The 27523-nt window shown below is 42.0% G+C and overlaps 2 protein-coding genes across 5 annotated transcripts; both read left to right on the top strand.

The window, feature by feature from the left end:
- LOC110526367 (inositol 1,4,5-triphosphate receptor associated 1) lies at positions 1-22265 on the top strand. Of its 4 annotated transcripts, none has more exons than XM_021607274.2 (23): positions 1-259; positions 3353-3512; positions 3893-4190; positions 10279-10491; positions 12514-12632; positions 12854-12915; positions 13291-13464; positions 14026-14103; positions 14228-14274; positions 14362-14418; positions 14684-15181; positions 15418-15496; positions 16062-16164; positions 16271-16301; positions 16950-17090; positions 17190-17321; positions 17964-18117; positions 18216-18265; positions 18465-18617; positions 18748-18812; positions 19616-19735; positions 20856-20987; positions 21111-22265. In XM_021607274.2, exons 1-23 carry the CDS (start codon positions 202-204, stop codon positions 21355-21357), a joined length of 3171 nt encoding a protein of 1056 aa, XP_021462949.2. In that variant the 5' UTR covers positions 1-201; the 3' UTR covers positions 21358-22265. The 4 variants fall into 4 exon arrangements, with proteins under 4 accessions (XP_021462949.2, XP_021462952.1, XP_021462956.1 ...); XM_021607277.2 differs by lacking the exon at positions 1-259 and adding an exon at positions 2934-3056; XM_021607281.2 differs by lacking the exons at positions 1-259; positions 3353-3512; positions 3893-4190 and adding an exon at positions 4209-4590.
- A 2404-nt stretch (positions 22266-24669) lies between these two features.
- On the top strand, positions 24670-27519 carry LOC110526369 (lymphatic vessel endothelial hyaluronic acid receptor 1). The gene is made up of 6 exons (XM_021607286.2): positions 24670-24954; positions 25361-25538; positions 25646-25785; positions 26192-26380; positions 26521-26599; positions 26840-27519. Exons 1-6 carry the CDS (start codon positions 24870-24872, stop codon positions 27078-27080), a joined length of 912 nt encoding a protein of 303 aa, XP_021462961.2. The 5' UTR covers positions 24670-24869; the 3' UTR covers positions 27081-27519.
- The last annotated feature ends 4 nt before the right edge of the window (positions 27520-27523 follow it).

Below are 27523 nucleotides of genomic sequence, written 5' to 3'. Positions count from 1 at the left end.
ATACACAGCAGCAGCCCAGAGAGGCACACAGAGCCTTCTCCTTAAATGGTCAAAGCTCCCAGGAGTGAAAGAGAGGCTGGTGCTGGGAAAAAAAAGACAGGGAAAAGAAAGGGAAAAGAGACAGCTAGGGATAGTTAGGTTTTCTGTGAAAAAAATCTGGGAATTACAGTTTGACTGAGGGAAGGTTCTGTCGGGTGTTTTATGTGGAGCTTATGTGGAGCTAAGCAGTGGAGGTTGTATCTCTCACAGGAGGTTACAGGTACAGCTATTGATCTATTCTCTGCTCTGTGGACAGGTAGAGATGATGTATTGCATGCACGTTTTATTTGTTTAGAGATTAGAGAGCCTGCAGCTGCATGACATGCACTTTATCATTAGTATCTTTGGCTATGTGCATCGAGTTGACAGCCATGTTAAACAGTTGCGCAGTTCATCATCATTTTGGGATTATGTTGGAATATGTATATCTCTTGTGAGGGTTTACAGGCTGTCACTTATTGGGAAGATAGTAATGGTTTGCTAAGGGAGAACAATAATTACAAGACTTGGTTGAAAGTTGCAGATACTGGGATTCTATGCATGGACCAGCAGATGCTAATGATTTATTTGTTTTATTGCGATACTGTATATAGCCATGATCGTCTAAATGGTATTGGTGTTTTGAACAAGCTCACTTGCCTCCCCCTCTATCGCTCACCATCCATCTCTCATCTTTCTCACATTCCCTCCATATCCTGTTATCTGGGATGGTGGCTGTGTAACCACCACTTCCTCTGCCGGTTCTGTACTCCCTGTGCTTCACACAACCACATTTTAAACAAATCTGGCAACAGGCAGAGAGCTTACGTAACAGGTGAGAAGGGGGTCGGAAAACGCTCTGCTCAGCTCATTTTATCATGAGGGAGCAGCGAGGCCAGCCCTCTGCCTTGCCGTGAGGTAACTCTGTGGCCCTCAGCTCAGCTTGGCCCCCTCGACTCTGTTTGCTTTGAAATTTACTCTCACTGTGGACTTCCAGAAACTATCTCAGCCCAGGACATTGCTTCTAGATTCCAGTGTTGCACTGTAAAAAAAAAACTGCACACACAAATCTAGTTGTTTCAACTAATTGTAACTGGGTCCACAACATTTTTTGTTTCCTCAACTTGTTTACTCAAGTGTTACCTGAACAAATAAAAAGTGTTGATCCAAACTTAGCTTCAACTTGAGAAAACTTTGGCAACAATTCTACTTAAAATGATGTGTGCTAAACTTTCTCATGTGTTCATTCAACAACAAAAATATTATTTGGGCATCTTACCTAAAACAAGGCTGTGGAACTAGTTACACACACAGTGCTGTTAACATACAAGGTTTTATATATTTGACACACATTGACATATATGATTACATTGTGCATGTATACAGTCCTTATTATTCAACATGTCCTCACCTGGGATTTGAACTCACAACCTCTTGGTTCAAGGCCTTCTGGTCTTCCTGCTACGCCACCCAAATAATAATTTATAGTTGAATGAACATATGAGACAATTTAAGCAAACATTGTTTAAAGTTGACTGAATTTTTGCCTACTTTTTCAAATGTTGGAGCTAAGTTTGGGCCAACACATTTTTTTAAGTTCAGGTACAACTGACCGAAAAGTTGAGTAAACAAAACAAAAAGCTGTGGAACCAATTAATAATAATAATAATATTAATTTGAAAGAAATAAAACATGCTTTACAGTGTCTCAAAACCCTTGCAATGTTGCACAGTCACAGTACAGCAGTCTTTCTGGACTGCCTTTGTATGTCACTGTGTGACTGTTCTTTAGATGATTGTTTTTATCACTATCTTAACTATGTTTGAAAGTGTTCTCTCTATGTCATCTCCTTCATCATGTACAGATATAGAAGTGTGTAGGAGTAAATACGAAGGCTTGATAAGGAGGAGACCTTCGGTACTGAACCTGACCTCACTATACCCTCACACTAATGAAAATAGCATTCTCTGGTGTTTGATAATGCACTAGAGATTTATAACAGCTGGTTATAAACGTTCATGACAAATCAATGATATGTTTATTGTAGTATGTTAGACAGGAGATCCGGGTGCATTTTGTGTTGTATGTGAGTGGTTCAACACAGCTCCAGTTGTAGGAAGTTAGCCTATCTGGACATTGTGTTTTGTGAAGGCCATAACAGGATAGTGATTTAAGGCCAGCATCCCAGAGTCGCCTCTTCACCGTTGACGTTGAGACTGGGGTTTTGCGGGTACTATTTAATGAAGCTGCCAGTTGAGGACTTGTGAGGTGTCTATTTCTCAAACTAGACACTCTAATGTACTTGTCCTCTTGCTCAGTTGTGCCCCGGGGCCTTGTCATTGTAAATAAGAATTTGTTCTTAACTGACTTGCCTAGTTAAAGGTAAAATACGTTTAAAAAATCTTCCTGAGGCTTTGTCTAAATATCCCTCTTGTTCCTAGGAGACCGCTAAACAGTCTACTTCCTCCCTTGTGAGGGATAGGTCTATTAGCCTCACGTTCCCAGCATCCTCTAGCCACGTTAGCCATGTTTGTCATGACATTTACCAGCATATACTGTTACTGTACTGTGTCTGGACTCAGGAAGCCATTCCTCAATGAAATGTGCACTCTGGATGACTTATGAGCAAAGATAAGAGGGTGAATGTTTTCTGTTCTACAGCTTATTGTTTTTCCCTTCTGCTTAGTGAATACTGAACACATGACACGGAATTCCTCATTTCCGGCATGTCAGAAAAATCCATTGATGCATTCTCTCTTTTTTTATTACGTCAAAATCGGCTAGATCTGATACGGCTAACAGCCCCATAAAACATTATTAAACATAGGTAGGGGCTAGGAGATGTTGAGTGTGGATGACACATCATAGTTCATGAATGGATTAATGGAAGATGTTGTTTTCGCTCTGTCAGAGCTGTGACGATTCAGAGGCACCCTGCACTGATGACAACAAAACAAGCCAAGCCCAATGTCCAGACTTTGTCCCAGACCAAAAGCACAACAGTACCAGCAGTAATGGTCTTGCACCTGCATTTTTAGGTAATAGATCCACTGTCGTCTTCAAATCAAAATCCAATGTATTCGTCACATACACAGTTTACAGCAGGTAAAATAGGTACAGTGAAATGCTCATGTGCACCTCACATATCTTCCACTTCCTTTTGGCAGGTCATACAGTGCCACCATTCATCTGCCTGTCATTTCTGCTCCTATCCTCTGTCCATCTGCTTGTTTCATGTGTTTTGTTTTCAAATGTCTGCTACTGCCTATACTGCCATGTTGTTAGTGTGACTGGGACCTCCCTGTCTGACCATGTTGGTTCCTCCCTCTCATAGGTTCCATCCCAGTGTCAGAGACACAAACACCCCCAGTGTCTCCATCACAAGTCTTCCTCCAGTACGAGTGTGCCCCTTCACTTACGTTCCCAACGGATACACCCCCCCAGTCTGCCTGTTGCAGTCACGCTGCCGCTCACACTGAGGAGAATGTAGCAGGGTTAGTGTTTATATTCTCTCTCTTTTACAGGAAGAGGATATTGCATGTGTTTAGATGAACATCCTCCCACAACTGAAGAGCTAGGCTAAGGTGAGACTGTGCAGGGATGCCACACCAGCTCCCCGATAAGTTACAGGGGCACTCAGTACATTCCTAGGAGGAAGCGGGAACTGTCAGAGGATTGCATAATGTGTGTTAGGAAAGGCCCACCTCTCCGGGTTTAGAATGAGGAGGTGGTGTTATTTCACATAGCAGGAAGCTGTGGAAGTTATTACAAATATTCAAGCTGATATACTGGTTATAATTGTGTTTGATAGGATTTTGGAGAGATTTAACTGTTGATTATGGATAAAGAACAGTGTGTTGATGTGTTTGATCAGTGTCAGATCGGAGGATCCTAGTTGCCGTGACTACTGTCAGTCAGAGGCCCGCGACTGTGGGAGTGGCCAAGCATTGCCACCTGGAGACTGTGGGAGAGGCCAAGCATTGCCGCCTGGAGACTGTGGGAGGAGTCAGCCATCAAACCCAGAAGACAGTGCTGGTAGTAAAGCCTCTGAACCAAAAGATAGTGGGAGGAGCAATGCATTACAACCAACAGATATTGGGTGTGATCTAGAGCATTGTGGGAGTTTCCATTCTCGAGCTCTACCGACTGTTTTAATAACAGGCTCAGATAAGGTAAGTTAGGACTGAACACTTTTTAATGATTACTTTAATGAGGATAGCCTCTTTTATTATTAAATACTTGAGTGATTCCCAAATCATTGTAGTTCAAAAATAAACACACACACACTATTCTAAATGGGCAGAGACAGAAACATAAGCAAGTTATTTTACCCATTTAAGGTGTCCACATCCTTCCAAAGCCATGGTTTCCTACACAAAAACCCCCTCCCATACCGAGAAGCGGAGTGAGTGGTGCTTGAGTGCTGGCTGTGGGGGGCACGGGTTGGCTGATGGATAGAGAGGCAGGGCAGGATGAGGGAGGACGGCCTGGGCTGGGCGGGGTTGGAATGGAGGCAGGGAGTCCTGGAGTGAGCACTGGCAAAGACCATTAGGCTCAGAGAGGGAGACTCCGGTAAGAATGTGACCTCCGTCAACCCCGACAGAGCTCTGACTGATGGCATGTCTGATTTGGATGATTCTGGCTCTGCTGAATGACATTTTCCGAGTGTATTATTTCCATGGGCATGTTGAAATGGACAGGATAAGTATAACTGCGATTGTGATTGCGATTGTGATTGCGATATAACTGCGATTGTGATTGCAATTGTGTGGTTAGATATGCTCGTTTTAGTGTAAATATGGTAGTTCAAACTAACCTTGCTCTCTGACGATTTAATTGCGACACTGCTAACCTTTCATCCTCCATTGTGCTACCTCGCTGCCCTCCCAGTTTGATTTGCCTGTCATAGATGTTCAAATTCGTTGCAAGGCAACGGTATCTTGTTTTTCTTTGTTCATTCTCAGAATTAAACAAGTCTAACTTTAATAGCTGGAAGAATGCGTTCCTCTGGGATTCCCGTTCTCCCAGATTAATTTGGCTCATCCGCCCCCGCCTCTGGGGAGACAAAGGTCACATTTGTTTATGCACAGTGCTGGAAGCTGCAGGACTTGCTAGTCAGGTTTAACACTAGAGAGAAGCAGCTGACATGTCTGTGTGGTGGTTTGTCTGATACGTTATTACAGTAATATGCCTCTAGAGATTTGTGTTGGATCTGGAATATTGCAATGATAATTCATTGCATCATAACCAAGTTATTTGAGAGAAGGGCAAATCCATTGTAACAGAGTGACGCTGAGACTCTCTCTTTCACTTTACAATGTTTGCGAAGTTTAAAGGCCCAATCCAGCCATTCCTATCTCAATATCCAATCATTTCTGGATAGCAATTAAGTATCTTATTAACCACGTTTTCATGCAACCATTTCATGCGGATTAATTAACGCATGAAAAAAGTCACGACCGGGCTGATGGAAACATAAAATGCCGGTACAATTGTATAAATGCCAACAAACAATTTGTTTGTTCGACATGGTGGGATCTTTTTGTGTCGGTTAAATTAATAATCTGAGAAATAGCGCTGGAAACGCCTTCATGGGCAAATATTTAAATACTAACTATCATATCGTGATGATATGTTGTGTGGTCCTCCAACTACAACTCGGGAAAGCATGCAGTTTATTAACCTTTCCGCTAGCGGAACCCCTCGACAATATTCCACTGAAAAGGCAACGCATGAAATTCAAAAATATTTTTTAGAAATATGTAACTTTCACACATTAACAAGTCCAATACAGCAAATGAAAGATAAACTTATTGTTAATCTACCCATCGTGTCCAATAAAAAAAAAGGCTTTACAGGGAAAGCACAACATATGATTATGTTAGGTCAGAGCCAAGTCAAAAAAGACAGGAGTCACAAAAAGCAGAAATATAGATACAATTAATCACTAACCTTTGATGATCTTCATCAGATGACACTCATAGGACATCATGTTACACAATACATGTATGTTTTGTTCGATAATGTGCATATTTATATCCAAAAATCTTAGTTTACATTGGCGCGTTACGTGCAGTAATGTTTTGATTCCAAAACATCCGGTGATTTTGCAGATAGCCACATCAAATCCCATAAATACTCATAATAAACATTGATAAAAGATACAAGTGTTATTCACAGAATTAAAGATATACTTCTCCTTAATGCAACCGCTGTGTCAGATTTAAAAAAAAACTTTACGGAAAAAGCATAATCTGAGTACGGCGCTCAGAGCCCAATCCAGCCAAAGAAATATCCGCCATGTTGGAGTCAACAGAAGTTCGAAATAACATTATAAATATTCATTTACCTTCGATGATCTTCATCAGAATGCACTCCCAGGAATCCCAGTTCGACAATAAATGACTGATTTGTTGCATAAAGTCCATCATTTATGACCAAATAGCCACTTGTTGTTAGCGTGTTCAGCCCAGTAATCCATCTTCATGAGGCGCGAGCACTACGTCCAGACAAAAACTCGAAAAGTTCCGTTACAGGTCGTAGAAACATGTCAAACGATGTATGGAATCAATCTTTAGGATGTTCTTAACATAAAACTTCAATAATGTTCCAACCGGAGAATTCCATTGTCTGTAGAAAAGCACTGGAACGAGAGCTAACTCTGTCAGGACAGCGCGTCACGAGCCAGAGACACTCTGCCAGACACCTGACTTATTCAGCTCCCATTCCCCCCTCCTTTATAGCACGTTTCTAAAGACGGTTGACATCTAGTGGAAGCCTTAGGAAGTGCAACTTTACCCCATAGATACTGTGTATTTGCCAGTTCACCAGCCCTATACAACTTCTGTGATTGTTTTCAATCAAAATTAAAGCTTCTCAGCAAGAGCAATTTCTAAAGCAAACATTTTGCTAGGACTGTCTGGAAGTGGTCTGAGTGGGGATGGGAAATCTGAAAACTAGCTGTTATTGGCAGAGAGGAACTCTCTTTCTTATTGGTCTATTATTAACACTTACAGCCTAGGATGTCACCAGGCAGACCAAAACTCCATCCCACCAAAACAGGCTGAAAGTACAGTTCAAACAGCTCTTATACTGAAAATGCATTATTATAATTTCCACAATTTCACAGTATTAGTCCAACTTCATAGTGTGGAAATATATATCAAAACACAGACAATCTCATTTTTGACTGCACTGAGCCTCTACCAAACCACACCCCTATACACAGAAGTCTACGTTTAACAAATGCCACTGAAAATGTTACTAAAACACATTTATTAGAGGAACAGTGCAGATGCAAAGTTTGTTAACAGAATGACAGTAAAATATCTCTCAGTTTTTTATTTGACCACATTTTCCAAAAACTCTGAAATAATTAAAAGATGTCTGCAGAAAGAATTGGGTGTTAGCTCTGATATGGCATCTTGAGTTTGAAAAAATCTACACTGAACAAAAATAGAAATGCCACATGCAACAATTTTAAAGATTTCACTAATCCAATGTTTCCCAACCCTGCTCCTCAAGTACCCCTAACAATACACATGTTTATTGTAACCCTGGACAAGCACACCTGATTCAACTTGTCAACTAATCATCAAGCCCTCAATGAGTTGAACAAGGTGTGGTTGTCAAGGGCTACAATGAAACTGTGTGCTGTTGGGGGTACTGAAGGACCAGGGTTGGGAAACACTGCTCTAATCTATGGATTTCACATGGCTGGGAATACAGATATGCATCTGTCGTCATAGATACCTTAAAAAATGGTAGGGGGTGTAGATCAGAAAACCAGTCGGTATCTGTTGTGACCACCATTTGCCTCATGCAGCGCGACACTTCTCCTTCGCATAGAGTTAATCAGGCTATTTATTGTGGCCTGTGGAATGTTGTCCCACTCCTTTTCAATGTCTGTGTGAAGTTGCTCGATATTGGTGGGAACGCTGTCGTACGCGTCGATCCAGAGCATGCCAAAGATGCTCAATGAGTGACATGTCTGGTGAGTATGTAGGCCATGGAAGAACTGGGACATTTTCAGCTTCCAGGAATTGTGTACAGATACTTGCGACATGAAGCCATGCATTATCATGCTGAAACATGAGGTGATGGAGGCGGATGAATGGCATGACAATGGGCCTCAGGATCTCGTCACGGTATCTCTGTGCATTAAAATTGCCGTCTGTAAAATGCAATTGTGTTTGTTGTCCGTACCACCATGGGGCACTCTGTTCAGCAAACCGCTCGCCCACACAACGCCATACACGCTGTCTGCCATCTGCTCGGTACAGTTGAAACCGAGATTCATCCGTGAAGAGCACACTTCTCCAGTGTTCCAGTGGCCATTGAAGGTGCCGAACTACGATGCCGAACTGCAGTCAGGTAAAGACCCTGGTGAGGACGACGAGCACGCAGACGAGCTTCCCTGAGACGGTTTCTGACAGTTTGTGCAGAAATTATTTGGTTGTACAAACCCACAGTTTCATCAGCTGTCCGGGTGGCTGCTCTCAAATGATCCTGCAGGTGAAAAAGCCAGATGTGGAAGTCCTGGGCTGGCATGGTTGCATGTGGTCTGAGGTTGTGAGGCCGGTTGGACGTACTGACAAATTCTCTAAAATTACGGCGGCTTATGGTAGAGAACTTAACATAAAATGATTTAGCAACAGCTCTGGTAGACATTCCTGCAATCAGCATGCCAATTGTATGCTCCCTCAAACCTTGAGACATCTGTGGCATTGCGCTGTGTGACAAAACTGAACATTTATTGTCCTCAGCACAAGGTGCACCTGTGTGATTATCATGCTGTTTAATCAGCTTTTTGATATGCCACAACTGTCAGGTGGATGGATTATCTTGGCAAAGGAGAAATGCTCACTAACAGGGATGTAAACACATTTGTGCACACAATTTGAGAGAAATACGATTTTGATTCATGTGGATAATTTCTGGGATCTTTTATTTCAGCTCATGAAACATGGGAACTACACTTTACCTGTTGCGTTTATATTTTTGTTCAGTATATTTTGGTTAGTACGTGAAGTGGATCAACACCCGATAGTATAATGATGGTAACAGAAATCATATCATGGGTCCTTGATCTGGACTATACAGAAATGTAATTGTGAATGTCATTTATATTCATGGTGATACAACCTGAATAGGTACACAAAGGTAGAGAAATGTAATATCCTCCTTTGCATGTTTGGGTATTATTCCACACAGACCGGACCAAATCTGTACCAATCATAGAAGTCTATGTTTCACAAGTTTGGACATCGTACAGCACAGTAGAGAACAGTAGAGCACAGTACAGTACAGTAAAGTACAGTGCAGTAGAGTCCAATCAATTATAGTGTACTCTACTTTACTGTGCTCTACTGTCCTGTACTCTGTTGTACTGCAACTGTGGTTTATGACTACAATGATTTTCCATTTTGGCCAATTCAATTGCAGTCATTATGTTGCAGATTTTTCAATCTCTCTGTTACCAATATTATTATCAGTAGAAACATTATAACTAATCGGTAGGTCTACCATTACTTGTTATTTCTGTGAAATGTCATTATCCTCCCTCCTCATGAGGGAGAGAAATTAGAAAACATCTTAAAGATATGTGGGTTTTTGATAACAAAATGACAAGACACGAGGCAATATTACTTAAACTTACAAAAGGCAAATAATTTCTGCAAAACTAAATAGAAGGGTTGATATTAGTTGGCAGAGGTCTTTACTTCAACATGATTGTTTTTAATGTATTTCTGATACCTTTTTAAGACTTTTTCTGGAAGATGTTTACTAAGACCCCTTTTCCATCTGTTTATCCACAAATCAAAGTTTTGACTTATGCCACATTTTTTTAAATGGAAAATGATTGAAAAATCTATGCCTTCTTATAATATAGACTTTCATTTGACACCAAATGTGATATGTAACCTATAAGCGTCACATGTTGGTGCTCATTGGTCCTTTTACTCGGAGATGACCAGAACAGTGCAACTGCAATACTATTTACAGACTTTGAATGTATGTCTACAAGGCCCTTTCCTTATGATATCATAGGTTTTTGTCTTCCAACATCAAAGTTCAAACAGACATAGCCACCACCAGTTGGCACACCCGTTCAAGCAAATGTATCTATACACTTATCCTATTTGAGGAAGCGTCATGCTTCTTTGTGGTTTCCCTGATAGTTAGAAGCTATCAGAGGCTGCCTATTCTCACTTGTACCTGTGTGACTTCCTGCTTGCATGCATATAATTCTGGTTTCAGGAAGGAGGGGGCCACGAGTTGTACTGCTTTCCCTGGGTTCAGACTGAACAGCAGTTAGAGGAATCCCCTACCCAACCCACTCCAGCTGAGAGTCCCTTTTTCTTCCCCCTGACACGACCCCGAGCCCCACAGCCCCCCGTTATGCCCGTCCTCCCGGAAGAAGAGGAGGATTCCCCTGAGGAGCTTGACAGTTCCTCCAGCTCACCCAGCACAGTGAGTACCTATCCATTACATTAAACCTTCCCTCTAAAGCTGTGGTATGTTGCACTCAGAGCTATACATGACACTATCTCATTAATACAGAACCTAGAACCTCAGTATTGACAAGCTATACTGATTTGCAATGAATGTGTGAGCAACAATAGCATATGAGCAATATGAGCATTAGTCTTAGCTCATATCTATGCTCATAGTGTTGCTCACATATTCATTGCTAATACATGTTAGTGTGTTTTGGATGTGTGTATCTTTAGTAACAATGAATCCTTTCACTGTCTTTCACCAGACTTTAATTCATTCATGATTTGAGTTTGGGATTCCTGTGCTTTATGGGTGCGTTTCATCCACTTCTATTTTTGGCTCAGGAACAAAGCTTCACTCAGCAGTGAAAATATGTAATTAATCCCAGCAAAAACATGAGCAGAATGTTCTTTCCTCTTCTGTCCAGATTACAACCTTTTTTTTCCCAGAGCCTCTTATTACCTGTTTTCTGTGTTGATGAGAGAATTTGCACTGCGCTGGTGGTCAAGACAGGTTAGCACAGTGTGTCCAGACCACTCCAAATCTTGGCTCTACTTTGAAGACTGCACTGTCTCTCGTTGTTTTGTTCTGTCATCTGTTCAGATCCCGTGTGACTCCCCACCCTAATGTTTATTGAGCTGAGTAGACTTGTACAGAGCAGTGGACAGATTGGATGTTTTATGAGTCTCTGAATGTGGCTTTGCCTAGTCCAGTGTGTCTCCCAGAAAACATGCTCTTGAAACTCTATTTTTGAGAAAGAAAAGTAGAGGCTTCCTGAAAGCTGTCTGTGTACAATCAGGACCTATATACAGATTTGTGTTGAGCGGATGACTGCCTCACCAGAACCACCGAGTTACACCCCCTAGAAGTATACTGTCACTCATTTCACTCAGTCATAAACACGGCCTAGATAAGACTTCACTGAGGAATGCAATGAGCCTCTGTAATCTAACCTGGGGGTATGGCAGCCGTATGAAATGATCCTCCTTCATTAAACAAATTCCCTGGCCTTTCAGTTTTAGACTGTTACAGGGATAACATTTATTCATATTCTCTTCCAGGACAAAGGTCACAGTGAAGCTCTCAGTGAAGGTTAATTTAATGCCTCCCTGTTTATTTGCATAATTTTCTCTGAGGATAGAACTGGGACTCTAGGATATAAATAAAACATGTACAGGGTATATAAGCCTGACCTTTTAATGTTGGAAATATACTTAATATGGTTGACTTGGTTCAAGTGAGTGTTCATTCTGTCCTTCCACTCTCCTGGGATGCTGAGGTTCAGTGAGTTCAGGATGTGTTTAGTCCAGAGGGACGTTGTCTAGAGTTTCTGATGTTCAGGGGTTCAGGCTGTTGACATTGTGCTGCTGAGCTAAAAATGCTGCTGCTGCTGGAAACCATGGACCACCTCCTAGTCAACAGAGCTAAGTGCCTCACTGAAATACCCACCGATCACAGAGGACCACAAGTGTATTTATTTTCCCCTTAAAAGTACTTTGAAATGGGTATGCCTTGAAGTCTTTTTCCTCCTGCGGATTCCACCACGATCCCCATACAGTCCCAGCCATGGTCAACATCAGGGAGGGTCTAGAGAGACATTAAGGTGTATATTTGGCTCTGTCTTCACATTAATATCGACATTAAAAGCTTATGAAAACACCAAGTCTTCAATTTGGGGAACCAAGTCACCAAACATCTCTGTGAAGGTGTGTACACAATATTTTATAGATGTGTACATAAGCAGGAAGGTTAAAGGGTAGAGAATGAGAAAGTGCCTTTGCGGTGACACAAGCCAATTTGCAATAACAATTGCAATAACAATATCCATATCTATGAATTTGCCTTCTATTTGAGAGACAATATCCGATTTTTTCTATGGCAGGATCCCATGTCTGCGATCCAGGTCCCTCAAAAGTCCACTCAAAACCTTTTGCATGCAGTCTAGTTCTGGTCTTGCTGCATAACCTTTTGTTTCTCACGCGTCTTTCTATCTAGTATACACCAGTTGAAAGTAGAGCAGTTACCGTGGCGATGCCTGCTCCCACCATTGTCTTCCCAAAGCAAGCGACCGTGACCGTGGTCCAAGCAGACGGTCGCCCTCTGGAGCAGACCAGGTACATGTGTTATTTCATCCTGAGAACAGGACTGTTCATGTCAAAAAGGCTTGAGAGCAAACCACCTCTTGAAAGATTTGCCACTTTAACCAAGCCAGGATCGAGATATTTCTAGAAAAGAAAATCCGTCCTTCTTCAAGTGTTTGGAGTAGCTAAATGTAAATAAAGACTGTGTCGTAAGAACACGGCGTCTGTTCATTTGAAACGTTTCTCTTTCCCAGACCACACAGTCCCAGATCTCGCTTGTCCCGAAACTCCCTGGGAGGACCAATCACTACTGTCGGTGGGTACAATCAAATACTTAAAGGCTAAATATAGCCTTGTGTTACCAAAACGTGCAGTACATAAGTCCATTGTTCAAAATGTGAGTTCCATTGGGATTTTTTTCTTCATAACATTGTATGGCTAATTTAATTCCATCTATTGAAATGTCTACGTTTGGTCATCAGTTTCTGACTGGTGCCCTTTGTCCTTAGAAAAGCATAGCCCAAGCTCTCAGCGCCGGGATGCTTCTGCTTTGATCACTATTGATGTTGGCTTGTTGCTCTGTGCTGAGCTCAGAGAGAATACTATTGGTTGTTGCCATTTGTCTCTTATTGTCTCTGTTTGTGTTTTAATTATGTGTGTGTGTGTGTGTGTGTGTGTGTGTCCTTCTCAGACAATACAGGCAATGTGATAGACCTGGTGAAAGACCATCTGCCTGAGCTGCAGCTCTCAGAGGAGGACCGTCAGAAGAACCTGGTGCTGCTGCAGGAGGCCAAGAAAGTCAGCGACCGCTTCCTGAGCCGCAGGGGCCGAAAGTCCACCTGCAGCCTCTCTGAATCCCCCACAGGTGAGAGACACTCACTGGTTTACAGATTGGTATACAAGTGAAACAGGGAAATATACAAGTACTTTACGATAAGTCTTACTGTATAGTATACAGTATGTAAGACAGAGGCAGAAAGATGATACAAGAAATGTCACGTAAGCTCTTCAGTTTAAGACCACTATTTGCACAGTAGATATTTAGTCAGCTGTTGAAGTGTAGATTTGGTTGAACAATATTTTGACTCTTAACATTGGTTATGAAATACAAGTGAAACAGGGTCCCTCAGGTCTGCTAGCTGAGTTGCGTGAGTGAGTCATTGTAATTGCAGCATTTTTCTATCTTGACTTCCGGAGTTATCTGAACATCACGTACGTGCCCTCATGCCTTCGTCTTGCAGCATTCTGAATGCACGCCAGATAAGTCCAGTCTTCCATCACGTAACAGACTACAGTGACAGATATCAAATGAAGTCCCAATAACTATAGTTTTATTGTTGCGTTGTTATCTGGGAAGCGATGCTGATGCAGTATACTGTACTTTCATTGTCCAAACATAAAACACGTGTGTGTGTTTTATCCACAGGTCTTTCTCCTAACCACACACCATCTTCCTCACCTGTACCGTCCAGAAGCAGCTCTCTTATCACAGCCCCTCAAATAGGTACATCTTTCTGTCTGTTAGAGAATACTCACTCTCTTCAATGGAGCGCATGAAAAGCCTTGCTTAAAAATATAAAAAAATGCATTTAATTAAACAGCTTTTGTTCTAAACCTTTTTCTTTCAGCTGTAGCCACAGAGGTGAACTATGCCCCCTCATCGCCTGTCAGCCTGGTAAGACCAGTATGGATTTCTCTGATGCACTCAGTAGTGGTGTCAACACTATGTTGATGTGTGTTGTTTTGTGTTCCTCTCTGGCAGCGATTGGAGGGTCTGTCTACGAGGGAGCAGGCTGACACCAGTACACCAGAGCATGAGGTAGCACAGCACTCTCACCACCACTCTCATTCTCAAGTGGCACCCTGGAACAGTTAGTCATACACGAAAATGCAATACGTAGTTAGTAAAACCCACATGAGTTTACACTCCAGAATAGCTATGCTCATAGCTATGTTGGATACAATAATTAATTTACGGTAGAAAATTGTAAATGTTGACATTCTTGCGCCCCCTCTCCAAGAAAATCCTATTTGTTTCTCCTGAATTTACAGTGTTTAAGGAATTATGATATTGCTGTTTTTAGAGCACCAGGAGGTTGGTGGACTGGAAGCCCAATGAGAAGCGTAAGGTGTCCTCAGGCACCCTGGTTCCCCGCTACTCTGGCCCCCCACCCCCCAGGGAGCCCAATGGGGGCCAGAAGGAGAACTGTGACCCCCGGGTAACAGCTAAGAATTGCCCAGAACCAGTACTAGTCAATAAGCCAGAGGAGGGTCTGGTTCGAGCCCCCAACCAGGCCCCTGCCACTGGGGTGGCCAAGCCTGTCCCTCGGCCCCCCACTCAACAGGCCCCCTGCACGGCAGAGATCAAGACAATCGGGGCATTTCCTCCCCTCATGAGAGCTGTGTCCTGGGACACTGTTGGAACCCTCAACGCCAGGAATGGGGCACCAAGTCTCCCCCCTACAAACGAGGAAACCTTCTCCTTTCAAGACAAGACCCGGGATGCCCTGCTCAAGTCCTCTGGGTACAAGGACTTCCCTGTACAGCCTGTCAACGTGCAGAAGCTGTCCAAAATAAGAGAGGTACGATGGGAGCCTTTTAACGACCGGGCTCATCCCTTGAGTTTCACCTGACAGCATTAATGTGACATTTATTGCATGTTTTGGGGATTTAAAAGCCTTTTAGTAAATGCTAAAATCATGAGAGAGAATGTTTTGTTCTTGTAATGTTTTGGTCTTGTAAACATCTTTGTGCGACACAGTTATTACAACATGAAAGCTCTTAAAAATCTAAATGTGCACTGTTCTTCTGTATACAGGAGCACAAGCTGATGCGGAACCAAAGCATTGTGGGGTCAAAGTTGGCAGACTTGAGTGAAACAGCTGAACAGGAAAGAGGTACTGTGTTACCCCGTGTCTGACCTGCAGAGGAGACAGTGCTGTGTAACAGACCATTGGTTGTGGACAGTAGACTTTTATCTAGTGAGGGGGAAATGAGTCAAGGCTCCCAGCTACGTCACAGGATGCTAGTCCTTACTGACCCCGCAAGATTTTCCTTAGAACTGAGGGCATGTTCTGTTCTAAGTTTGCACAGAGCTGCAATTTATTGGCAACCTGAAATGTTATTTTTAGTTTGCACCAGCAGATGGTGTGAGTGTTAACTAAAACATGAGAGAACCCAGTCAGCTAATATTGGTTTGCCCAAACTTTGAAATGACAGTGAAGTAGTTTGTGATCCAATAAAATTGCAGTACAATGTTTTTCAGAAGTAGGTCGATTATCGAAATAGTAATCTGATCATTTAAATAAATTTGGTTTTCCCATAGAGACCAGATTGCCACGTTGTAACTATCTAATGGTTGTGTGTGTGTGTGTGTGTGTGTGTGTGTGTGTGTGTGTGTGTGTGTGTGTGTGTGTGTGTGTGTGTGTGGGTGGCCTGGTCCCTCTCTTCTGCCCCCTGCAGGGTCTCCTACTGATGAGGAGGCTAAAGAGAAGTCAGACGCCATGCCCAACATCTCAGACATCATGCTGAGGAAACTCAAACTGCACAGAGGGCTACCAGGCTGGTGGGTATCACAGTATTTAGACTGACAGGGAATGACCTTTGACCATATATTTAGGTTTTTTCTACTTATATACTGAACCTATATTTCCTCTCTGATTATTTTGTAGTGCACCTCCACTCACGGAAAAAGAAGTTGAGGTTAGTATCTACTCTGGAGAGTGTATTATACAACAGTAACAGTTTTATAGTGCATGTTCTCCCCCTGTCTGTGGCCTCATGAATGTAATGTACAGGAAGCCCCTAGTCCCTACCCATGATTGAGACTAATGAGAGCCTTAATGATTTCCTGTCTCTAAGAAGAAAATGCAAACATGGCTGTGTTGTTTGAGTGCAGAGCACTTGGCCTAGGCTATAGCCCCGCCTGCCCAGACACCGGTTCCACCCAGGGTGCACTAGGACAGTCGAAGTCCCCGATTTCCTCTCAACGCCTGTCTCGGTACTCTGCGACGATGTTTGGGATTCTGCAGCAAAGACCGTTTGATCATGACAGCATGGCACCAGGAGTTCATCTGTCAGCATCGCTGCACGTTATAGGCTCATCTAAGGCCTGGTAGCAAGCAGCACTGTCAACACACTGGCTAGTTGGTGCTCTATATGGCAGCTGGGTAGCCAGCTGGTGTAGTTGTGCTTTACATTACCGCATACTGTACATTGCTAGCATAACAGTTATGTTACATTTTTGTGGAGGTCCAGTGAGTTGGTGTGTCACAGTCCTTAATAATGGTATCTAATGTGTCCCTGGTGACGGTTTAATGAACATTAAACACAGTCATATCCTCCCCACAGAATGCATTTGTTCAACTGTCGCTGGCGTTCCGGAACGACAACTACACTCTGGAGACACGGCTCAAACAGGCGGAGCGGGAGCGGACCCTGACCGAGGAGAACACGGAGAAGGAACTGGAAGAATTCAAAGGCTCTCTGAAGGTCAGCCTTTAGTCGGCCATGATGACACAGGAAAATAAATGAGTTGTGATTCACTTTCACTTATAAAAGACCTGTGTTTTGTTGCTGTTGTCTCCTCAGTGCACGGCACCACAGTGGAGTAACATGGAGCAGCGGGAGTCTTACCAGTGCCTCATAGAGACAGTAGCAGTACTGCACCGTCTGGCCACCAGGCTCTCCAGCAGAGCTGAGATGGTTGGAGCAGTCAGACAGGTACTGGAACGCAGGCAATAGGATAGGATAGGCCATCCGCGGGGTACACTAATGATTCGAGGAAACCCATGAATGAGAGAAGAAAATATTGAGTGGAAGTGAAAACTTTTCCATGATCCTGTCATGAGAAAAACACTTTGGGATGTTCAGGGCCATGGGTATGTTTGTTTTTGGACAGATAAGTTATGTTTATGAACGATTTAGTCTGATGTTATGCTTTCCCTCAGGTTATCGTTCACGCCAAAGCCAACTCCAATAAATGACTAGGGAAGGACTCAGGGGTATGTCCGTTGCTAGACGTCACACAAGTCCCTTGTGATTTATAGACTAACAACATATTGCTGCTGACCCCAGACCTGATCCCAGACCTGACATGATGATGGCTTTCTACAGTGTTGGAGTCTCTCTCTCTCTCTCTCTCTCTCTCTCGTGTGACTGTATGGTTAACTCTCCTGCCCATAGAGAGTAATGACTGTTGTTGCTGCTATCTAGAACCTTAAAGGGTTATTTGTCTGTCCTCATAGGAGAACCCTTTTGGGTTCCAAGTAAAACGCTTTCCACAGACGGTTCTACATGGAACCCAAAAAAGGGTTATCCTATGGGGACAGCCAAAGAACCCTTTTGGAACCCTTTGTGTGACAGGAGAAACGTATGAACAAGGCCACAGAGGTGATGATGCAGTACGTGGAGAATCTGAAGAGGACCTATGAGAAGGACCACGCTGAGCTGATGGAGTTCAAGAAGCTGGCCAACCAGAACTCCAGTCGCTGCTATGGAGGATCCATAGACACTGGAGGTACACCTGCACAAACCCTTTATCTCCAGTGCATGATAGGCGAGTTGTTGCAAAATGTTGATTGACTTAAACTGCATTCTCCTGTGTCCTTTGGTTAGATGATGGAGTCCCACGACCATCCAGATCAATGTCGCTGACCCTGGGAAAGGTTGGTGCTGTAGTGTTGAACAGAGTGTTTCCACTGGGTTTGTTGTTGAGAGTATGCACTGGATTTGACTGGTTATATGGTTGACACGTCTCAATATATTTTTAAGGATAATCCCCCCAACTGAACTCTCCCTCTATTTTCTTCTTCCCTCTATCTCTCACCCTCTCTCTCTCCCTCCTTTCCAATTGTTCCTTATCAGGCTTTGCCCAGGCGGAGGGTCAGTGTTGCGGTAGTCCCCAAATTTAACCTCCTGAACATCCCTGGTCAGACCCCGGTCATGGCAGGACCCGGCCCCAGCGTTGCCATGGGACCCAGCCCCCAACCCACCATGGGCCAAGCACTTCCTGTCCTGGTATTTCTACCCAATCACAACCTTCTCAGCCTGTCAACCTGACCACATGATTAAGTGGTGATATCCTGTCTATTTAAGTTTATTAGTCTGCTTCGTCTACATGCATGTTGTTCGTTCTTGTTAATTACAGTGTGAAGCCAACAGTGTGAAAAGCAACTTTCCCACTGAGCCTACACATCCAGCTATAGATGAGAGGTATGTTCCTCCATCCTCTGTCATAATGTTGACCTAATGCATACCCACAAATATACTGTACATACTGTACTCAGCACAATCTATCTCCTTGCCTGTATTGCCTGGTTCCCAAGGTCAGTTCACAGCGCTGTGAAACAATGGGCGATGCGGGGCCTTAATATATGTACACCCTTATCAGAAGACATCTTGTGCTGTATCAGAATATTTGCCTCATGTACTTGACCTTCAGGAAGTGTTCCCGGGGGAGTAACTTGATTAATCATTGCCATCCGGATACCAGGGGCCATACACAGCAGATAACTGCACTACCCTTATGCAACTCCCAGATTGTCTATGCCCCCAAAATAACTATGCAACATTCCATAAAAACCCAACTGCAACTGGCTGATGGGCTATTCTGAGATGTAATCTAAACATTTGGGCTGGGGAGCTTGACAAAAGCCAGGAGAGAGGGAGAGGGAGAGGGAGATGTGCTCTCTTAGTTCGCCCCATGCCAAAATCTCAGGATCTCTCAAAGCAAGAAAGACAATAACAATGTATCAAGTGTCTGCTCAGTAAAAGCCAGGGACATTTTAAGAGTCCCCATGTACACATTTTGCCTTCGTACTTGTTTTTTACGCAAGCTTACCTGGCAGTGATGGTGCCATCCCCGCACGCTGCCTTTCAACTGCGTTCCAGCCTGTCCATTAACACAAGGCCACAGTGTTATGATGGAAAGCCTAATGACCATAATGCACTCCTCTCTCTCATAATGTCTGTTGGTAAAATGTTCTATGTGTTTTTTCCGCTATGAAACAATGCAGTGGAAAGACTGTGGCAGAGCAGGAAGCTGAGCCATCTGCCCCAGCCAAGCCCTCCATCAACCTAGAGGAGATCAGATCAGAGATCAAGGCAAAGATCGAGGAGGAGGCCTACAATAAAGGGTGAGGCCCTTTTCTATGTACTCACTCACCCTGACCACCCACAATCATACCCACAGTCACACACCCTGTGCACGCTGACAGAGGAGTGGCTCAACAAGGGCTGTACTGTACTGACATAATAGCCCCAGTACATAATAGAATATGAATACTCAACGAAATATACTGTACATTCAGTATAGTCAGCATTGCAATAAAGTAAAGTAGTTTATACACCACCATTCAACATTTTGGGGTCACTTAGAAAGGACAAGTACATTGTCCATTGAAATTACATCAAATTGATCAGAAATATAGTGTAGATATTGTTAATGTTGTAAGTGACTATTGTAGCTGGAAATGAAAACTGTTGTGCTAATTAAAGAAGCAATACAACTGTCCTTCTTTAGACTAGTTGAGTATCTGGAGCATCAGCATTTGTGGGTTCGAATACAGACTCAAAATGGCCAGAAACAAATAACTTTCTTCTGAAACTCGTCAGTCTATTCTTGTTCTGAGAAATGTAAGCTATTCCATGCGAGAAATTGCCAAGAAACTGAAGATCTCGTACAACGCTGTGTACTACTCCCTTCACAGAACAGCACAAACTGGCCCTAACCAGAATGAAAGAGGAGTGGGAGGCTCCGGTGCACAACTGAGCCAGAGGACTAGTACATTAGAGTGTCTAGTTTGAAAAACAGAGGCCTCACAAGTCCTCAACTGGAAGCTTCATTAAAGAGAACCCGCAAAACACCAGTCTCAAAGTCAACAGTGAAGAGGCGACTCTGGGATGCTGGCCTTCTAGGCAGAGTTGCAAAGAAAAAGCCATATCTCAGACTGGCCAATAAAAATAAAATATTAAGATAGACAAAAGAACACAAACACTGGACAGAGGAACTCTGCCTAGAAGGCCAGCATCCTGGAGTCACCTCTTCACTGTTGACGTTTAGACTGGCGTTTTGCGGGTACTACTTAATGAAGCAAAACAAAAATGTTTATTTTCTTTCAAAAACAAGGACATTTCTAAGTGACCCCAAACTTTTGAATGGTAGTAATGTGCCACCGCTGTGCCACTGCTGATACTTCCTCTACTATCAGCTCATGTGCCTTTAATGAGAAAACAACTGTAACGTTCCAAACACAGCTACCAAGAGGGACTTAAGAGAAGCAAAGAAATCAAAGAGGTGGAGGAAGAGGAGGAGAAAGTAGAGGAAAAGCCAGAAAAGAAGGATGAAGGAAAAGGAAAAGAAATCATCAGAAAAGAAAAGTTCAGCAGGTGATTTTCACTTCATGTAGATCAATTGTAAATGAATTATTATGTAGTTATACTAGCCGCTGTATAGTGACTGGGTGTATACCTTGAATTGTTCTGAATCCCCTCTCAATTTTGCCTTTACAGTAAGGTTGAAGAGGTCCTAGTTGTCCTTGACCGGCTTTGCCCCAAGATCTTCCGCGGTAACCGACTTCTCTGGATTGTTTTGACGTTGTTCCTGGTCACGTTTCTGGTCGTCAATGTTTTCACATACTTTAGTGATCGCTATAATAACCATGGGGACATGTCGGCAGAAAAAGCCATGGTCCAGGGCAAGAAGAAGATCTTTGGACTGAATGTAGGAGTACAGCCAAAGAATCCCACTCCAGAATAACAAAGAGCCTGTCTCATACTTCTCTCAGTCCACAGACAATTCTTTCCATGATACATCACCATACAAGAGCTGAACTTGAATATAGGGTTTTGAAGGGTTTGGCGATGTATCTTTGGGAGCGTTTATTGAGTTTTTTTTATTGGTTTCAGAGGATAAGCCTTCTAATGATCATAAACTTTATCAAGGCATATTTATGTCGTGTTAGGAAAGCTGCCCAAGTGTTTGTGATGGTGATATATGATTGTTGCTTAGGGGGCCAAGTATAATAGTGTGATGAAATATGTTCTTATGTACAGTGAGATCCAGGACTTTGGATTTTAAATGATACAATGACTATGATGTTAAAACGCAGACTGTCAGCTTTAATATGAGGGTATTTTCATCCATACCAGGTGAACTGTTTAGAAATTATAACACTTTTTGAACACAGTCCCCCCATTTCAGGGAGCCAGAAGGTTTTGGACAAATTCACTTATATGCGTATTATAGAAGTCCAAAGTGTAGTATTTAGCGTATGACTCTACTAATCTGTTGGATGCATTTTCTGTTTGTTTCGGTTGTGTTTCAGATTATTTTATGCCCAATAGAAATGAATGGTAAATAATGTATTGTGTCATTTTGATGTTATAAATAAGAATATAATATTATAATATTAATATAATAACTCTTCTACTTTAATGTGGATGTTACCATGATTGCGGATAATCCTGAAGGACACAATGAACAGAATGAACAGGGAGGATCAGCATTTTGGGGGGTATGATATTTACACCTCAGTAACTTTCACACTCATCATTATTCACGATTCATTCATAATTTTCCGTAATCATGGTAGCATCCACATTCATTTAAAAGTGTTTAGGAACATGTTCTATTATTATTTACAATAAAATTGACTCCAAAATACACAATACATTATTTACCATTCATTTCTATTGGGCACAAAATAATCTGACAGACAAACTGAAAATGCATTCAACAAGTTTGTATTCACGAGCTTGATGTAGTCATTGCTTGCTATGAATATGGGACCAAATACTAAACTTTTGACTACTTGTTACACATAAAAGTGAATTTCTCAAAATAGTTTTGGTTCCCTAAAATGGGGGGACTATGTACAACACAGTGCTGTAATTTTTAATGGATGAAATATGGATGAAAATTGTCATGTATTGTCATGTTGTGTCTTTCTGTCCTTTCCTTTCACCCTGTCTCCCTCTGCTGGACGTATTAGGTTACCTTTTCTCCCCCGCTTTCCCCCAGCTGTTCCTTGTCTCCTCTTGACTACCTCGTCACCCCTTCTCCCACCTGTTCCCCTTTTCCCTCTGATTAGGTCCCTATATCTCTCTCTGTTTTTGTTCCTGTCCTTGTCGGATTCTTGTTTGTTGCGTTTCATGCCTGAGCCAGACTATCGTCATGTTTGCTGTAACCTTGTCCTGTCCTGTCGGAATCTGCCGGTCTATCTGAGCCTACCTATGTTTGGTTATTAAAGAAGCTCTGTTTAAGTTAGTTCGCTTTTGGGTCCTCATTCACTCACCGTAACAAAAATACCCTCAAACCAAAGCTGACAGTTTGCACTTCATAGTCATTGTATCATTTCAAATCCAAAGTGCTGGAGTACAGAGCCCCCCCCCCCCAAATATATATTTGTCATTGTCCAAATACTTTTGGACCTCACTGTATGTATTCACAATGTATTGTTATTATTCCTGGTCCTACTCTGAATGTCATCCTGGAGGACTGAATGTGGCCCCATGGGCGAAAATGGAAGATTCCTGATGAGTTCCCTAAGACAAATGTCACAGTAGACATTAAACTAATGTACATTCATCTACCACTCTGTTATTTTATGTTCATTCTCTCAGGTCCAGTAAGAGGACATCCCCTGAAGAGATTTACAGCGATATTTAAGGACATAGATATGTTTTTTTTGTTTTGTTTTTATCTTTAGTAAAATATCTATATTTGTGGTATTTAAGCAGATACTTTTTGGAAAATCTATAATATAAACACATTCCAAAGTAGTTCCTCAAGTGTAATATTTAGCAGCTGATGGTTCTTGTTTGTTTGTGTTGTTACTGTGTTGGTTTGCATCCTCCGAGCCTTGAAAGATTTCCTTAATGTACGAGAGCACTTTTAGACAGCATGAGAAATCTTCTTCCCGCATGCGTGCCAGGGTTTTCTGTTGTGTCATTTTCGCCTTGAAATAAAGGTGCCTTAAAACTCGCAGCATTCATTTCCATAGTGAATAATGTATGTCAGACAGACAGGTGCAGTTTCCATGAAGCAAACAGGTGTGTTGGCAGAGTTCTCATGCTAACCTCCCAAATCAGTCGTTTCCTTGGAGGAATGAGTGACACAGTAATTGTATTTTTCAGCACAGCGCTTGTTCTCTTCCTCCCTGCACTTATGAAAATGAAAGATCTTTTGAACCTTTCATGTCTCTCAGGAAACCACTTATGTAATCTACTTGGCTCCATTAAGCTGTAGCTGCAGTGTGTCAAGGCTGCTTGAGTGATTCTCTCTATTTTAATATTAAATTAATGTCACAAAATAAAATATAAATGTTCTCTTTAGATGTCAATTTTTTGGGGACGTTTAAATGTCACTGACTCTTCTCATACAGCAAACAACTACTTTTGCTTATTTTTCGGTTCTGCCTGCGTCATTTCCTGCTGTACTAGGTTGGGGTGAGGTGTTTGCTGGAAGTGGGATTTCGCTGTGTGTCAGAGTCACATCAGAGGATGCCAGGGATCATGAGCTTGTTAATGACTGAGCAATGGGCAGAGGGAGGGAATTATTCTGTGAGGTGCCAAAGTCAATAAAAATAAACAACTTGCCCAACATCTATCTGTGCCAAACACTCCTCCTGTACTCTCTTGAAAGAATACAACTTAAGGACTAGCTTGTTTGATTTTTGCTTATTCTGTATTCATACGTTTTTTTTGGCAGTCTCACAATTTGACGTGCCTATCTATTAAAACAAATTTCCCTCATGTTCAATGTTTTGATGTTAGTAGTTTACATGATCATCTCAGAAATGTTTTCCTGAAATTGGTAAAGGAGTTCTGAAGATCAGTTTGGATGGAATCCTCCATACGTCTTTTCAAGCATGCGTTATTACAGACTATTATGAGTAAGAGATGTTCATCTTATTCTCAGTTAATTAACTACTTCAGCAGTTTATGCCACACTTCCGAAGCTTCTGCCCCATGTTATGTTAATGTCTTGCTACATTTATCTTATTCTTGGACCTGGTTGGATCCTAAAGTGCCCATACTGAATGGCCTGTACAACGTATTTCCTGCTTCCGTTCGTGGTGGTTCCGTGGCCATGTCAGCACCTCGTCTAACTCGTCATTTATGCAACAGCCTTGTTTACTTCATGAACCCACCCTTCTGATCTGAAGAGAATCACCTCTCACTAACCTCTTCATTTTGGCTCACAGACACACAGTGGAACACTTGTCACCCCAGTAGCTTCCAGTCCTGTGTCTCTGACCATTGGTAACCATGATGCAGGTTTGGATACTCTCACTACTGCTGCCTCTCACACTGTCATTCTCTGGTCTACATGTTGATCCTAGCAAAATTCATGGTAAGAATAATTTTTTTGTTTTGATTATTTTGATTATACTGCATGTGCCTCAAAGCTCAAAGATGTTGCCTTCTTTCACTAATCAAAATCAGTTCTCAAATATGCACTGTGCTTTTGGAGAATTATTTTGAACATCATTTTGAAGTGATTTTATTATCTTCATTAATGATTACTGATGAACATTGATATAAAAATACATTAAATTATACAAGGCATGGAAATGCATTAAGTGATCATTTTTCACTAAATGATCTAAACGAAAAAGGACTTTAAAATATTCTGACTTATTATCGGATTTTCAAATTGATAAACTTGACTAATTAGAAACAAGAACAGTGAAATATTGCTCGTGTTTTAAAACCAGCAAATATGCACAGAAACTTATCTTCAATTCCCTTATCACCAGCTTTCCCAGAGAGACACATAGCTGGGGTGTTTCTGGTCAGCTACACAAATGACCTCAACCAGTTTGCCTATTCCTTTAATGCCTCTGAGGCAAGGGAGGTGTGCTGGTCTCTGGGTGTAACCATGGCCTCCAATTCCCAGGTTGAGGAGGCTCAGAGACTGGGCTTGGAAACATGCAGGTAAAATGGCTTTTGGATTCGATTCTTCTTTGTATGCTAGTGATCCTTTTCATAATAGATAACCTCTGAGAATGAATGAATCCATTTTAAATCGGCTGTGTCTCTAGGTTTGGGTGGATTGATGAACATTTTGCAGTGATCCCTCGTATTGAGGCCAGTAAAACCTGTGGTCAAAACCAGACCGGTGTCATCAAATGGAGAGCCTCTGTCACCAAACTTTTTGATGTGTTCTGCTTCAATGCTTCAGGTACAGTAAAGATTTTTTTATTTATCTTAATTTCCATGCAGTCAATGGATCAAAGATAAAGTAGAGAAATATTATGGTATGGTGATTCATGGATACATAATCTAATTGCTCTGTGGCTTTTTGTTGACCCTAAACTCTGAGGTAATTGGAATTTTTCCAGAAAGTCAAATCATGTACTTTCATTTCCTTTCTGAAACTAACAATTGTATGAACGTGAGAGGAAAAGGGAACATTTGAGTGTGAAAAACATCCTACATTAACTTCCTGAACTGTCCCTGGGGTGGTTTGACCAAGTTTTAGGAATTGAGTGAAATGAAAATATTTGGCAAACAGCCAAATGCTGGATATCAATTTATTCATTTAATCGAATGTGAATAAAATTGCTAACCACATCCTTCTCCTTCAGGAGCGGCCTCACCCCCCTCTACCTCCCTCTCTCCAGCCATCATTCATCTTGTCCCTTCCACACAGTCCGCACGGCCCACCTCTCATTCTCGCTCCTCCCTTCTCTCTCTCAGTAGTTTTTCTGATAACCCAGAGGAGGTAGAGGTAGAACTACCCCAGTCCATGAGCAGTGCAAAGTCTTCAATTGGAGGTTTGAGACATTAACTACCAACATTGCTGTTGTCCATCAAACCACTCCTATGTTCTGTCATCATTACCATTAGGAGTGAAAGTGACCAGGCTCATTTTGTATGAGTAATCTCTTCCCTCTCCTGTGCTCTGTTGTTTTAGCGGTGCCAAAAGCATTACTTATCACCTCGGCCATTGTTCTTCTTCTGACTGCAATGGCCGTTCTCTTGTACTTCAGAACGTAAGTGTTTTTACAACTTTCTTTTGTAAAAGGGGAAAAAAAATAGATATGTAAGATCCCTTGAATTGAAAGCCATTATTTAGATCAAGGTAATTCATTAAGCACAATTACTATAACATATACATTTTGACATGGTCATGCATACGTTTGATTTATATCAGAGTGACTTTAGGGATGTAAGTTGATGCTGTGTTAACTGTGTTTAAAAAAAGGCACCTTTTATTTTTCCTCTTTAAAAAGGATCAATGGCCTCAAGACTATTCTCCTCTGCTGGGATGGGGAGCAGCAGAACGAGTACATTGAGACAGAGGAGTGTGCAGCACACACCTGTATGAAGGACACAAAGGAAGCCCAGACTAAGGGAGTAGCTAAGGCTGAGGCTGAGGCTGAGGAGGATGTGTGCAAAGAGACCGCCAGTGACATCAGTGTGAACATCAGTGATGAGACCAACACTGATTCAGCATCAGAGACAAAACCTTGATGCTTTAGATTATGTAAAACCAAAGATAAGGTCAGGCTGCTTTTTTAAAGTTATGTTCCTGCTTATGGAAGTTTTGTTTAGTAGTTTGTACAAAGTGTGCATTGATGTTATTCAAATGCATTTATTTATAGCATGGGATGCCTTTACAATTTTGCTTTACAAAGTGACTTTGTGTCATTCATGTTCAAAATAGATTGTTCTAGAGATCATCCTATATTCTAACCACTAGATGGCGATGTCATCAAGGCAATTATCGCTGCAGCTTGGATGAGTTGAGTAGCTGAATTGAAAATGGGTTCATATTTTCTGCTATACAGATTAATTTGATGACTTCAGATAAAGTTAGTCAGTATGCCATGGCCATTGCATGTTAAATCATGTGTTTTAACTAATGCCAATCTTGAACTGATGCAATAAATTCAAACATTTGTTTCCCTGCCTTG

Source organism: Oncorhynchus mykiss, chromosome 6 (assembly GCF_013265735.2).
Source record: "Oncorhynchus mykiss isolate Arlee chromosome 6, USDA_OmykA_1.1, whole genome shotgun sequence".
Taxonomy (NCBI): domain Eukaryota; kingdom Metazoa; phylum Chordata; class Actinopteri; order Salmoniformes; family Salmonidae; genus Oncorhynchus; species Oncorhynchus mykiss.
The sequence above is the reverse complement of the archived record's forward strand: the minus strand, read 5'-3'. Positions and strand labels throughout refer to the sequence as shown.